General features: G+C 43.4%; 1 protein-coding gene across 3 annotated transcripts in view; it reads right to left on the bottom strand.

Moving 5' to 3' along the window:
- Positions 1-347: 347 nt before the first annotated feature.
- The window catches only part of fgfr2 (fibroblast growth factor receptor 2), a 41,749-nt gene continuing 26,323 nt past the window's right edge, over positions 348-15,773 (bottom strand). For 2 of the 3 annotated variants that reach the window (XM_079687284.1, XM_079687283.1), the window contains exons 9-18: positions 15,272-15,465; positions 14,479-14,618; positions 11,907-12,028; positions 10,994-11,104; positions 9,917-10,107; positions 9,153-9,275; positions 7,951-8,021; positions 4,062-4,199; positions 3,392-3,497; positions 348-2,018 (exon numbers count right to left, since the gene is read on the bottom strand). In XM_079687284.1, coding sequence (XP_079543410.1) covers positions 1,854-2,018; positions 3,392-3,497; positions 4,062-4,199; positions 7,951-8,021; positions 9,153-9,275; positions 9,917-10,107; positions 10,994-11,104; positions 11,907-12,028; positions 14,479-14,618; positions 15,272-15,465 — 1,361 coding nt within the window. In that variant the 3' untranslated portion in view covers positions 348-1,853. Of the gene's footprint in view, positions 2,019-3,391; positions 3,498-4,061; positions 4,200-7,950; positions 8,022-9,152; positions 9,276-9,916; positions 10,108-10,993; positions 11,105-11,906; positions 12,032-14,478; positions 14,619-15,271; positions 15,466-15,773 lie in introns of all 3 variants that reach the window. The other variant, XM_079687282.1, reaches the window with a different exon arrangement.

Consider the following 15,773-nt stretch of genomic DNA (forward strand, 5'->3'; position numbering starts at 1 on the left):
AAAACAACTGAAAAATGTATTCTTTCCACTTACTGAGTCCCTGCTTAGTTGTCCAGTTTCTCAAAATGAATTGTAAATATGGTAGAAAAATCCCTCATCTCACATATTAAGTAAAGATTTGAAGCATCCAAGAAAAACACTGAGCACTGAGTACTTAGTAATGACAGCACCATCATCTCGGCCCATATCAGCTACTAAGAAAAGGAGATTTAGCTCAGAAGAATGTGCAGTGAATGATAACTCATTCATCCAACTTAGACACAATAAACAAATTCAGCTTTTCCCCTCATTTTTTTGCCAGAAGCCTAACTCAACACCCATCAAAGTCAGAGATCAGGACAAGAATATATGTTTCCATCTTTTATTTCGCAAATGTAGCATGAACACTTGCAAAAGAACATCTTAAAGTTGGTCCAGTAGAAAAAGAGAAAAAACACTTGAATTATTTAATACTTTGTTTTTCAGCTTTCAATTCTGTCAAATAAATTTAGAGTCTATATTGTGTCTAAGTCAGGGAAGGATTGCTAGTATTCCAAAATCTTTTTCTGTCAATCATATATAAATATCCAGAAATAAATCTCGTTTCCTAAAGCAAAGCATTAGAAAGAGTACAATGACTGGATAGAAATGGCGTCAACATCTACATAAGAAAGGGATTAGCTGACTATAAAATTTACAGTTTTTAAAAATTTAACTTAATATTCACATTCATATATAAAAATTACAAACCCTGGATCTTTCAAACCAACTAAAAATAGCTTCTTCTGTTACTGCCGAAAGATCATTTTAAATTACCATAAATGTAATGGATTATTTATGTATTATCTGCATCATTAATGTCATCATTTCTGCCATGTTGCTTTTGTTCTTTTTTTACAGACTTTTTTGATCATTTCATAAAACATAAGTCAATAAATTAACATGCTACCTCAGTCCCTGAAAGCCAATACTCAACTGTGTTACTGAGTCTGAGTAAAACAGGTGTTTTTGTGTATTAAATTGTGTGTCTTCGTCTGTATGTGTGAGTGTGAAGAGAAATATAGGACACATAACCTGTTAAAATGCCTGCGTCAGACTCAAAGTACGGTAGGAAGGGTTGGGGTTATTTCAGAGTCCATACAAAAAATAATTCATTGTAAATATATAATATATATTTATACATTTTTGAATATATTTACAAATATACCCAGCACTATACATTATACTGTGTATTTTTCTCTCCAGAATAATTGGGAAGGTTTAGGAGAACTGAAAAAGAAATGCATCAATATTACAAAATAAACATGAGAGCCGTTCCTATATGTACTCTCCTTCTATTCCTCTGTTTTGTTAGTTGAAGCTCTGTCTCGCAGTCCATTTCCTATTTATCGTCCTCTTCTAGTCCCTTGTTTTTGTTTCAAAGTTCATATCGGTCCATACATTCCTCCAGGAGCAAATAAAAGTCTTGGAATGCCAGCCTCTGGAATGAGATCACCAAACAAGTAACGTCATCGATTGTAGAAACCTCCGGGCACAAACATGAGAACAGCACTGAGAAGTCTGTGTGTTTATATGAAGTAAGAGGAGGAGGGGGGTCCCCAAGGAACGTCAATTCATTCAGTCAATATAAAACAGCTTCTGTAGGGTCCCTGTCCTCTCCTTTAAGACCTCATGTGAGCACATAGTGTGTGTGTGCATGGCAGTATGAGTGTGTGACAGCAGCGCTGCCACCAGCCCAGTCCCATCTGGGTCCATTAGTCCACCGGGAGCCAGCGGGAGATGGGGGGGCAGGAGATGGGAGGATTTGTACGTGTGCAACGTGTGTTTTGGGAAGTCAAGGGGTAAGGCTTGGGTAGAAAGGATGGGTGGGGGGCTCATGTTTTGACGTTTCCGTTGATGTGCTGGTACTTGGGGAGGCAGGGCTCGTCCGGTAAGGGATCGTGGGAAAACACGGAGTCGTCACCGGAGGAGCAAGAGCTGCGAGTGTCTGGGAAGCTGGGGGAATACTGCTCTGCTGGGGCGCACAGGTCCAGATACTCCTGGAGACACAGACAGAGAGAGAGGGTTAAGGGATGCTCACACACAAGCTCATATGTTACAAAAGGGGAAAGACGCCTCAGAGCGGAGTGAGAGGCAAAAGACCCAGAGCAAAAAGGAGAACATAAATATAGTGCAGTCAACAAGACGGGGACTTTCCAGAGGAGGGTGAGAGAGTATCCTTCATCAGGATATTTATCCGGGCCATACCAAATCACCCTGGAAGGGTTTATGGAACAGAAGAAAAAATAATAATCTTAAACTGGATACTGTATGAAAATATTTGCAAGAATAATAGGTATTAAATTGAATGTTGGACTGCAGGCTAATCCGGGGAGCTTTTGAAGATAGCAGGGTCAGCCGAGCTGTGGATTAGGTCCACTACTAATGGTTTTATGCGGATAGGCGTTCAATCAGTTCAGTTCAAATAAATCCAACATCTGAAACACTTAAATACACTTTATGATGGCTAGGAACAAGAAGCTGGCAGAACACAATGCACACCCCAAAAATGAAAATAAAGAGAGATCTAAACCCAAAAAATCCTGTTATAAATGTTTTACTTGGACCAGTTCTCTAAAGCTGTTCTAGACTTTTCATGTCGGCTGAGGAAACCTTTTTTTTTCCCCTTCTGCTTTCAGGGCTGTTATTGGGACTAGTTGTGAAGAGGAAGAGTTCTTGGGGTTTTTCAGAAAATGAGAGCTGGCTTCCATTTTCCCGGCTCAACATGAGAAGGCTCACATTACTAAAGACCTCCACATCTGCCAGCGGTTTGGGGCAGAGGGAGAGAAGGAGGGGTACAAAAAGGCAAGAAAAGACTGCTTTATTACATTTCAAAAGTTCAAACTCAAAGTTGGGCTTTTTTGGCATAAATTCACAAAGTTCCAGCTCCAAGAGCAGACGAGTCTTGACAGCTTTCCATCGACGGCCTCTTTTCAGGCCTGCACTCGGAAATCACATGAGACAGGAAGGGGAATGGAAAGAAATGGCGGCTATTGTGGGGAGCAAGGCATGAATGTGATGATCGGCCAACTGCACTGGGCCATAGCGGCCATGTTGGGCCTGGATCAAATCAACCGGCCATTTCTTTGCTCACCATTTAGGCCTTAAGTCAGCAACTAGGATGCTACTGCTGCTTAAGCGTTCATCAAAATTCCACTGAATCCTACAAGCACTGGCAAGAACGGGATTTACTTTGGCCTGAGAAACGTGTAACTGTGCATAGGAATGTATCATTTCATATTATTTTATTGTTATGAAATGTCATACTGCTATTCGCCAGGAAATGTCAGAGTTTGTGTAGCATGATGGGACCACCGTGAATCCTGGAACTTCATGGATTTAGTGTGAAGAAGAATGAAAGAGCAGCACTCACTTCGTTGGAGTTGAGGGTGAGGATGCGATCCAGATCCTCTACTAGCTGCTTGAAGGTGGGTCTATGGGATGAGATGGCATGCCAGCAGTCTTTCATCATCATGTACCTGAGAGAGAAAAACAAAGGTACAGTTTACTCATAGAGAATAGTGGATTACTGGAGAGAGACCAGAGTGATTCCTGGAGGTGTTGCAGGCCTGTCAAAACACATGCTGTGCCACTCCTCTTCTCACTTGTATTCAAATTTCAAAATTTGCTGAAAGATTTATGCCTCTGAACTTAGGTCTCCATGTCAAATTATTAATAAAAGCAACAGGTGTTCTCTGAATCTATCTCATTTTAAAATCAAGGCAGTTGTGATGGCCTACTGTTGATCACAAACATGCCTCTCAGTGTTTATGCCTTTGGGCCTGTGTACTTTGTTTTCCATCGACCCTCTCAGTGTTGCATCCTAACAGAGCTGTGCCATTGTCCGCTGCCTGCAGAGGACTTATTGTGAATGAGGACACTGATAGCAGCCAGTCACAGCTGTGCAGAGGCCCGACAGAGTGGACACAGAGCCCGGGAGTCATGGATCTCATGGAGAATGGGATGGCTTTAGAGTCAGGGTCCAAGAGCTAATTGTGTGTTTGGGTGATTTGGGATATATAAAGCCAATTTAAGACACTTACAACTCGTTGGTGCAGTTGCCGGGCTTGTCCATGCGATGTCCCTCTTTGAGCAACTTGAACAGCTCTTCGACGGGGATGCCAGGGTACGGAGAGCCCCCTAGGGTGAAGATTTCCCACATCAGCACCCCAAATGACCAGCTGTAAGACAGAAAAAATAACTATATATTATGAATGAGTCGAGAATTACAACACAGCATGTGCAATAGTGTTCAAGAACTCATTCTCCAAGGAAGTTATGTTTAGGTCCAGTTTGTTTGTCAGCTGATTATTACTAGATTTCGTGGAATGATGTAGCATGGCCCAAGAAAGAACCCATTTTATTTTTTAAGAGGCTCCAAATCACAGGGCTAGACCGCAAATTATTTTTCATTTTTGACAACATCGCGCAAAGAGGCATTTAGCCTTGGTGGATGTCTGCCATCTCCAAATTACAATCTACTTTTATATCAAATGAAGGCCTTATGAGTTTCCCTTTCCTTTAACCTACAGATCATTTACATAGAGTCACTTGACCAAAGTTTGGAAACGACTTCAACAGTGTGACCGCAGTGGTGTCAATGCCCTCTTTCTGCCGTCCGGTGGCTTGTGGCGCAGACCCGCTCCCAGTGCCACTCTGGTGCTGATCTCAATGATGGCCTTTGTGCCCTGCTGGCCGGTCACACAGGCTGGCATTGTCCAGTCACACCACACCAAAACAAACAGTGGACCACCCACGGCAGGAAAGAAAGGCTCAAAGATGACTGGTGAATACTAACTATTAACTACTTCCTCATCCTGGTTGTTAAATACTGGTGATTTCACGCCGCTGATTTCAATCACTATCTCACTACGTGTTTATTTTAGAGATCCACAGTGTCTCAAATGAATCATTCTTGCACAGGCAGCAAGCTTGATTCATGTCCACACAAAGGCGGTATTATAACACATAGACGTGCTTAAAACCCTAATCTGTGCGTACACTTGCAGGCAGCTCCAGACCATGTTAGTGGTCTGAGTAGGAAGGCATGGGCAGGCAGGTCGGGGGTGCTTATCAGCGCCCCCATCTGTTTACACAGCCAGCCCTGAGTCTATCAGTGCGTTGTATCTCTCCACTCGTTGTTGACACACTCATCTCTCCTTTCTGTTTCTACTTTGTAACCGTCTCTTGTTGCACGTCAACATGTTGCTCTGTGCAATCCGACCACAGCCAACCCTGACTCACCAAATAAACATGTAAACAAACATGCTGCGGGTCACTTTAACTGACCAGGTGTAAGGCCTTACCACGGGAGTAGAGAAGGTTGTTCAGTCATGTTTCTTTCAATAATCAGATACTTCTTATCCTTTGAAGATACACAGGGTTGTCTATGATTTACATTTTCATGTCTTGATTACTGAAATGCCCCGTACGCGGGTGGTACCCAGGACTCCTTTTTTGCCTTTTATAGGTCCAAAATACTGCTGCTGGAATATCACTGGTTCAAGTAAACAGCTGAAATTCCTCCTAATCTATATGTTTGCCTTATAAAGCTTTAAACAACCATGTCCCAAAGTATATACAACTAATTAATGTATTATTCAGTGCTTATTATATATATTTTTTAATTTCGCATGTTTTTCTTAAAAAAAAACACATTTGATCTCTTTCAATTTCAATTTTCTTTCTTTCTTTATAATGATCTATTATTTTATTGTATTGTACTTTGCAACATTGTTAGGAGAGTACTATACATAGTTTTTTTTAGAGTGCACTTATGTAGTCCAGTCATTACCTATATGCATAAACTACAATAATAAACGATAAAGTGACTCTGTATAAGCATGGATTTCATTCTTGATCTTATTTAAATCTCATTACATTTATGTACACCTTGTGCGGTTAGGTTGTACAATCTCAATATAGACGGATTGCAACCTGAATACAAATGTCAGAAAACCGGTCAATACATGAACACACACCAGTGGAATTGACCGACATCTGAAAATACAAGGCTCTGAAATGTGGGAGCTAGCTAGCTGAAGCAATATTTTCTTTATTTTAATTTGGTGAGGGGTAAGGGGTCAGACCGCCCTCATTGCCTTCACCAAGCCTGGCCATCATACCTTGTCTCTGGGCTTAAGTGCTGAGACAAGGCATCATGTGCTGAGCTGAGTCCCCTGGGCCCATTTGTCAAAACAGCAAGGGGCGAGTTTCATTGGAATTCATGTATTCATTTAATCTGATGTCACGTATGGATTGCCTGCGCTTCTTGGGATGTTTGAGTGTGAGCCCACCGAACACTACCTCCCAAACGTCTCTCCTCATCTTACTTCCCCCTTCGTGCGCTATGAGAAAAAGCCAATTACTAAAAGTGAGTGATGAAACGTAATTAGCAGTGAGCTGATAGAAAGAACTACAGTCGGCACTTCATGCCTGCACCCCCCATTCGGCCGCCTGCACTCCCCCCAGGTATTGATTGGTGCTGCGCCATGGAACATGAAGGGCATGATGTCTATGTACACAATTTATTTATCTGCACACACACACATATACACAAGCAAACGAGATCCTCTATCCAAGCGCTTAACTGGATGAGCCCTGTGGTGATTGTGCTACTGGTGTATGACTCATAGACACACACACACACACACAACATCTTCTTTCCCAGGGGTCAGCATGTACGGCATTCATCAAATTGCCACATGCACTTTTCTGCCGCCAGTGTCTGGAGCAGAAACTTCAAACAACGCTGTCAGAACACATGAGGCTCAAACACCAAAAAGAGAGGGACCTTCTTCCTTTGTTCTGTTTTTAGAATGAGTACTGTTAGACTTTAAAAAAACACAGAGACGGGTCAGTCAGCAATTCACATAACAGATGAATGAAAATAAGAACGACGGGGCGAAAAGGGGAGGCGGGGGAGATTATTTTGATCGTGGAACGGCTCCAAAATGATGAGCCACATGTTCAAAGTGTAACTGAATGAGGAGAGGAGAGTTGAGAGAGGATGGCAGGGGGCTAAAGGAGGAGGATGAGGCCCCCCGTTTGAGGAGCTGCAGCATTGTTGCGTTTAGACTTGTGTGGAGGCCCATAAAGGAGGGGAGACTTCCGCGCTTAGCCAGAGCAGAGAGGGGTGAGTCAGAGGGGGAAGAGGCGCTGGTGGGCTCCGGGCTCCTTCCAGGGCCCTTTGAAGCCGGTCAGATTAGTAACACGGCATTGGCTACAAGTCTAGCGTGAAATCCTCACTTTTGCCACAGACTGGACAGTGCTGGCCCCCTATAGGCAGCCACCCCCCCCCCCCCACCTAACACTCACCAGTGCTGCACCAAAACACCTCACACACTCCCTGAAAGACAACCTCTCTGATTATGACTGCAGGCTACGGAAAAACTCAGACTGCAGACAAACATCTGTGCATTAAATATTGAGAAATTGTGGTTGTGGGACACATATGGGTTGCCACCAAAAGTGAACTATTTTCAAGAATCTTAAGGTTCCTTCAGCCTATTGTTGTATCCAAACCGGTCAACACATTAAGATTAGGCACATTACTCCGCTAACATATAAAAAAGTGACGGCTGTTATTTGCATTACACTGACTACATATTGGTATCCTCCTGATTGGCCTAAAAACTTTTGAAAAATGTAATAAAGTGACATTTTAACATCTTTTAGCCTGGCTCAGAAATCTCACATGACTAATTTACTGATGGCTCTCCGTTTTTTAAAATAGCAGTTGTTTCTGTTTTGTAAATCACAATATCTCAACCAATCAGAACATTTTCAGCCCTGCACTATCCCTCTACCAGTAAAAGCACTAACTTCCACCAGGGAGTTTTGGGGAGGTAAAATGTGGCAAAAGGTTGCCAATTCTGGGGGAAAGTTCCTGATGAAGAAAAAGGGATATGAAACAGTTTGTTAGATACTTACACATCACTCTGGTGTGTGTAGACCCGGTCGAATAGCGCCTCTGGAGCCATCCATTTTACCGGGAGACGACCCTGGAGACACAAACAGGTGAGAGGTCAAACACAATACACAGCCCATCCCTGGATTAATTCATTCCTGGCCTGATAAGCATGTTTGAATTCATTCCCCGCTAGTAGATCTCATTACTCCTGGAGAGGCCGATACGTGAAAGCAGCCTGGGGAATACGGCACTAGAGCGACTGTCTGGGAGGAGGGTTTCCCAGAGGAACGTTTACATTGTTAGAGCAAGAGAGCAGATAAACAGGGTCACAGATAAAGAGAAGTTTATCTCCCTGTGCAAAACATTGGCTGGGAGGCTAAGCATAGCGGACAAGGCGGCCTTCGTCAATAGCTGCGTGGTAGGCTAATGGCAAGAATAATCTCATCAGAGACTCTGAAACACTAAATGGAGGGATATCACATACATAAATCCTTATGAAAGTCGATTTCTCACATGCTGCAAAAATATGCAGGATGTGAAAAATTGTACGAAACAATTATAAAGAAATGTCTAGTATGTGTGTAACTTTCTTAGCTTCTCTACATTACATTGCACTTATATGACAGTGGTGTTCCTATCATAGTGACGTAAAAATGATTAGAAATCAAAAATAATTCCCTACAATGATGGCTCTGTCTTGAATAGCTTAACACAAGCAATCATCATTGTCGCAGCCGCCATTGTTCTAATCATCATCACCATCGTCATCATCGCACATTGTTGTTGTTGTTGTCAGCTAGCTCTCTGCATGCGATGAAAAGCCACCCATGCATACTCGATGAGGATGTGAAGGCAGCGCTGCTCTGCGGTGGGAAAGAAAGACACCACTGGGCCACTATGGAAATGTCAATTACGTTTAAGCCGCTCCCCTCACTCTCTCTCTCTCTTTTTTGGCTAATTGTATAAGTGTCTATGGGACTGAAGGAACAAGAGACTGAGGGATAAACAAGGCAGTCTCCAGAAGCACTACATTCAGAGGCTGCCTGGGAACCTGCTGCTTCTGCCAAGACACCAGCCGAGGGGAATGAGCGGAATAGAAAGATGAGGGAAACGGAGGGAATTAGAGAAAAGAGAGAAGACAAGTGGACCAAATCTCACACTGCGGCTCTCAAAAACATTCCACTCCACACTCAATATGTGGCGGTGCAGGTTGAGGACTTACATTGGTCGTCTTTTTATAATAGTCGATGTTGTGGACGTCCCTGGCCAGGCCGAAGTCGGCGATCTTCATGATGTTGCTCTCCGTGACCAGGACGTTCCTGGCTGCCAGGTCTCTGTGTATACACTGGGATGGAGAGAGTGAGAAATAAGAGGGGAGGAGAGAAAAAGAGTGGAAAAAGTGAGGGGGAAGAGAAGAATAAGACAGTTACCTCACTGCATGAATAAAGCAACTTTAAAAACAGGTGTATACTTCATTTAGAGTGGTATTCAGATGTTTGTGGTGTGTGAAATCATCCAGAAATCTCCTGCACAGAGGTAGCACTAACATGACGCCACGATGACTGCACCAACATGTCTGGATAAGAAAGGGTTCCTCGCATACTTCAGCACATATATGGTCCAGGTTGTTTATGTGCATCAGCGCGCATGTGCACGCATGTACATGTGTGTGTGTTTGTGCATGAGAGACAGTACACTCTGTCACATTCCAACAGTGAGAGGGAGCGTGAGGCTGCGTTTGGCCCAACATGGCCGTACCCCCATTGTGAAATCCTCGCAGCTCTTCCACACAGAGGGGCTTTTGTCGTGGATTGAGAGACAATGCGGGGATTGGGCAGGGGGTCAGAGAAATGTTTTTAGGACAATATTCCCACAGTGACGCACGTAAAACCCTCCTGGATACAATTCATCAAATGCTATGTGAACTAAGATGTGCCAGCAGGGGACTGTTGTGAGAACTTTCAGTGTGTTTGTGTGAATCCTTACCTTCTGTGATGCTAAGTACTCCATGCCCCGTGCCACCTGATAAGTGCAGGACACCAGATCTTTGAAAGTAAGCTGCTCGTCTGAGACCCGGGTGATGTCGTAGGAGTACTCCATGCCGGGCGGCCTGCGGGATCGGAGGTACTCCCTCAGGTTGCCTTTAGAGGCGTACTCCACTATCACATAGAGGGGTCCTGGGGAAGAAACTACCTGCATTAGCTATTGAACATAAATCATTCCCAAAAAGTGACACTGAGATCATTTGTAATGGACTATAATAGATGTTAAGACTTGATCCAGGATTCTGGGATAATTCAGTTTGAAAAGAACTTAAGGAAAATGACTTCCAAATGGCCTAGATTCCCATCTCCAAAACTAGTTAAATCGACCCTGCAGTGACTGAAATGTTTTTGTTTTGGGTGTGAAAATGGGCATAGTGGATCTGAAATTATTAGTCGAATAATCTATTCTCAATAGATTATTAAATACTAACTAGTTCGATAATTGATTGATTGAAAAGTATTTTTTCATGCAGAAATGTAAGAATAATCAGTTCTAAGCCTCTCAAATATTAAGATTTTTGAATTTTCTATGTTATATCATATTAAACTCAATATCTTTAGACTGAGAAAGCAAAAACATATAAAGACATCCCTTTGAAGCGGAAAAAAAACTGGGATTCTTATTTTTTCTGACATTTGAGGCCAATTAATATTGCGAGAAAATAATCAGCAGCTTCATCGATAAGGACAATAATCCTTAGTGGCATTCCTCAGCATAGTATTTATTTTAGATTTTTCAAACAATCGTGGCTCCACTGATCTTCAAAAGTAGCTTTGAGAGAAGAAAAAAAAACATTCTTAGAGTGCTCAGCTTTATCCACACTTCACATCCAATTAAAATCCAACCTTTCTGCAAGTGTGTCTGATGACACATATTATGAATTTGTTTGAAGTGTGTAGCAAACTTTTCGTATAAAATGACACAAAAGGTTCACAAAGCTGACGTGAGGTGCATTACTTGTGGAATAAAATCGTAATGTGCTTTATGATGTGTTATGTTGGGTCCCGTCCTACTCACCGTCTTGGGTGCAGGCTCCCAATAGATTAATGATGTTCTTATGCTTGCCAATCATCTTCATCATCTCCATCTCTGACACCAGGTCAGATAGGTCTTTCTCAGTGGCGTCATCTAAGGACAGAAGAATTTGGATTCAAGGTTGTCAGGGGAAACTCATCAAACAAACACAGCTTAGCCCTGTCTTCCCTTTAACCTCTCCTCTCTGTATCTTCCCCGTGAGACAACACCTTGTTTTCTAGGTGCTTCTGATTAAGTGCGGCTGACAGACAATATGGGCTTAAGTTACTGCGGAGAGAGAGACGCTCCTCACACAACACAGAGGCCTCCTTTCAGTGCCAGGAGCAGGGAGGAGGAGGAATTAAAGACGTTCAATCTGGAGCATTATCTGCTGTGGAGGCTCCTTTTTCATGGGAGGGATTGAGCCAGGTATCCAGACAGTCAGAATAGCATTGCCTGCATTCCTCCGCACCATTACCTTACCTAAAAAGCAGATTCCCATTGTCAAGGTTGGTCCAATAACCTGCTGTTGTACCTGAACTAACTGCCACCCTAACCCCAAAACCCCCCCGGTGCTGCTTTCATTAATCTTAGCAGTGCTGGTGTGACTTGCCTCTTTGTGTGGGTGCTGACTGAGCTCCAGCCAGCTGCTGCTCTGGGGTCAGGTATGTGACCGCCCCTAACCCTTACCTACACAACGCTGCCTTCCCTTAGCCGTCACTCAACAACGACCAATAACAAATACTAATGACAGCCCCAGGCCCCGCCTTGCACTTCTACTGAACCTTCACTGGAGCATAAATCACATACAATGTACTCAGTTTGCCCCACAAGACATAATGAAGCAGTGTACGTCTGGTTTTAAGCCAGACGTTTACCATTACAACCTCTCTGTGATTTGTGTGGCGCCGCTTACCTTTCAGCATCTTGACAGCGACCGTTACAGCGTCCTTGGGTTTGTCCTTATCGATGCCCAGCGCTTCGGCCATCACCACTTGACCAAAGCAGCCTTCACCGAGGGGTTTGCCCAGGGTCAACCTGCTTTCGCCAGACGGGAAATAGGGCAAAAAAAACAAGACAGGGAGCTGTTTAGATGCTGCAACAAAAACTCATCAACTTCACTTGACTGTGGCATCGATTCCCTCCGTTAGATAGAGAGGGAGAGGTATTGTAACCAGGCACCGAGCCAGTTTCTCAACCTCACCCTGTAGGTGTTTTTTACTAGTTCACTCTCTCTGTTTCAATCAGATTGTGTCCGTGTGAGTGCTTTATTGGCGTGGTGATTGCAGCCTGTGCCAGGGCAGTAGGTAGGAAGGCAGACATGGCAGCGATAATCACCTGATAAAGAGGGGAGAGCAACTCATTTCTAAACTGTTTACCCTGCCTTGGCATGTTCCAATATACACTCTTTACAAGTCATTACACAGGGCTTAGCTTAGCCTTGACACATTAGCCTGTGACTGATGGAAAGTTGGCTTTGTGTTGCCCCACAGGAGGGCCTGACTGCTATAGTAGATGGAGATTTAAGTACTATTTATTGTTAATGTCTCACAATTTCTATTGTTAATGAAGGCTGAAAAGTTAATGAAGTAAGTTACAATCTACAATTTTCATGATTGCGTTAAAAATGCATATTAGCTTCCTAAATATTGCATCCGCGGTCCTGATATCAACAGACAAAATTGCACTGAATTTAGGATATTTAAATATTGGATGAGTAAAAAAGTCTAAATAAATGTTTTTTAACTGAAATTTCACTATTTTGGCTGCTCTTATAAATGTAGTCCGTAATATGTACTCTCCCACACATGCTCTTTCTCAACTCTCCATGAGAGCCAAAGCACCTATCTGACCCCTGAACTAGCAGTGTAGCTTGTGCAATCTAATTTGATTGACATGTGTAGCCCCACCCCTCAAGGCCCAGTGTCCTGGCTATGTAAACACTCACACTGCATGCCGCAGAGCCCAGGGCCTGAGGCCGGCGCTGTGCCGTAGTAACACAATCCCCTATCTGTCCACACACTCGCCACGCTCAATGGCAACCATTCTGTCCATCCAGCCACACATAATCAATGTTATTTTTCCTCCATCCAAACAGCAAACGTTAGCATTCCTCAGCGTTTTGCAACCCCAACATGATCCCTCAGGCCCTGGGATGACAGGCGAGGAATAAAGACCCAAACAGAGAGGCGCACAGAGGTTTATTCAGCCCAGACAAAACAACCCATTCGGCGGACTCATCAATTAAAATCTAAACTTTTCCCCTAGAAAGCCATTCTGCTGCAGAGAGAGTTTTACATCAGATTTCCCTTTACTGATAAGAGATGGTAGAATTTATTATCAAAGATGATTTTTACAACTATTTCAACAAGAGGCAGGCCTTCGTGTTTATGGTTTGGGATTTTCCCTTTTATTTCAAAATCAGAGGCCTCAAGTGGGTATTAAAGGACTCTAACCTTTGCAGTCCTATTAAATCCACCCTAAAGCTTATCACTGGCCGCTGCAACCGTGACGAATAGAAACCTCGGTGGTGCTAATTCCTCTGGTATGAGACAGCGCAAACCCTGCTAGCCCAAACACGCAGATGAAAGCTGCTAGTGCTAACCAGTAATTAGCACCGCTTCATTCCTTAGCATCAGAAGCATGTGTGTGAGTGAGAGTGTGACACAGCAGCAGCAGCAGCAGCAGCAGCAGCAGCAGTTGCGATGATGAGGCATATGCCAAGGTGCCAAGTTCAAGTCGTTTTACTACAGCAGCCTTTATCTCAGACACCCCAAGCATTCATCTGCAGTTAGTCATATTGCATGCTGTCTATCAGTGTTAATGGCCCTTTTCACCAACAACAACAGTTATCTGATCATTAAGCAGCCCAGATACAATCACACAGATGCTTATTATGTTGTAATCTTGCTGTTATCGGCTACTGTAATGCCCTTTGTGAGCCAAACATAGTTGTATTAGCGTTGAGGACAATCACAAAAGGGTGAGTTCAGCACTGAGAGTTGTCATGCAGAGTGTTGAACAGGCACTATATGCAGACTTTGAATCCTGATTGTGTTAGAATGCATTCCCCCTTTCAGAAAAAGTGGCACTCTAAAGCAGATTTGCATTTTAAAGGCTTTTTAATGCTTTCTGCAGGGGATGAGTTACATTTACATGATTATATATTTTCCTTTTTGAAACTATGCAAAACTTGCAATTAGGACTAGGTCATAATTAGTGTTTACAAGGCCAAACATTAATCTTGATGAAACTAGCAGAATCACTCAATCTACTTTCCATTATGAAAATAATATAAACATCCAAAGGTTTATTTGTTTGCTGAATTCTTTGTCTGTTTTTCAGCAAGATGACGGAAACACTACTGGGCCCTTTATCATGAAACTTAGTGGAAGGGCGAAGAGTGATTAATGTCAAAACTCATACCATTTTGGAGCTAATCGGAATAACTAGGCAGACACGCACACTATGAAACGGACGGCCCTCACCTGTCCCTGGAAAACTCCCAGCGCGGATCCTCGGGAAGATCATACTCCGGGATCGGGTCGTCGTGCGCAGAGCCCCGCCGTGTTTTGATGCGTACCAGTGGCGTACTGGAGTTCATGGAAGAGCTGGAGTCTGTGGACACCTGTAGGAGTAGAAGGATTGGCTGATCACCGGAGTCTGGGTTCATACGTCAGCTTAAGCTCTAAGGCATCACTAGAGGAGTCAGAGGTAATGTGAAAGTGCATGATTGACTGGATTTTCAAGGAAAGTTGATAAGTAGGGTATATTAACAAATATATATAGTATTGATGAATGTGTGTGGATCATTCGGCCTCTTCACTCTTCGTCCCCACGGCTCTTCTCTGCTCTCTCCGCCCTAAACTTACCTTGACACAGGAATCAGTCTCTCCAAAGAATGTAATCCAACACTTTTTGTACCTTTTGGAGCGTACATTTTTTCGTTTCCCTTCAGGGAAAAGCATGGCTCGCACAGAGGGAAAATAATCTGAAAATTGCAGCAGTGCTAACTTGCTCAGAAATGCATGCCTTCTAAATTAGGCTGGAGGTAGATTGTATAAATACCACAAGAGTTTAATGTTTGTGATTGTTTTGTATACAAAATAATTATTATTATTTCCATAGTATATTTTATTATGCTTTTGCAGCATTAGCCTCCTTTCTAATAATCCTAATTATAATATTATTTTGTTATCTGACATTGTATTTTTGCAGTGTGTGATTTTCTCCTCTAGGGGTGTTAAATGCCTTTAGAACTCTTTATCTACTTTCTGTTACCTGGCGGCGCAAGGGCATCTGCTTGCTCAGTTTGTGGACTGCCGGTTGGTTCCCAAAGTCGGGTTTCTTTGCAGTGTTCCTCATGCGGCACACCACCACGATGCCCACCATGCAGGCGATGAGGAAGACGCCCGCGCAGTATATGGCGATCTCCACATAGTCTGGGGAAAGGGGCCCTGGGGTTTTCTCAAGGGCTGAGAAAAAATAAAGGGTGAGCAGTGAGACGGAGGTCAGGGGAAGAAATATATAGCAAGTCTCTCACGCGCACACACACACACACACACACACACACACACACACACACACACACACACACACACACACACACACACACACACACACACACACACACACACACACACACACACACACACACACACACACACACACACACACACACACACACACACACACACACACACACACACACACACACACACACACACACACACACACACACACACACACACACACACACACACACACACACACACACACACAC

The sequence above is a fragment of the Notothenia rossii genome, assembly GCF_949606895.1.
Source record: "Notothenia rossii genome assembly, chromosome: 6".
NCBI classification, from domain to species: Eukaryota; Metazoa; Chordata; class Actinopteri; order Perciformes; family Nototheniidae; genus Notothenia; species Notothenia rossii.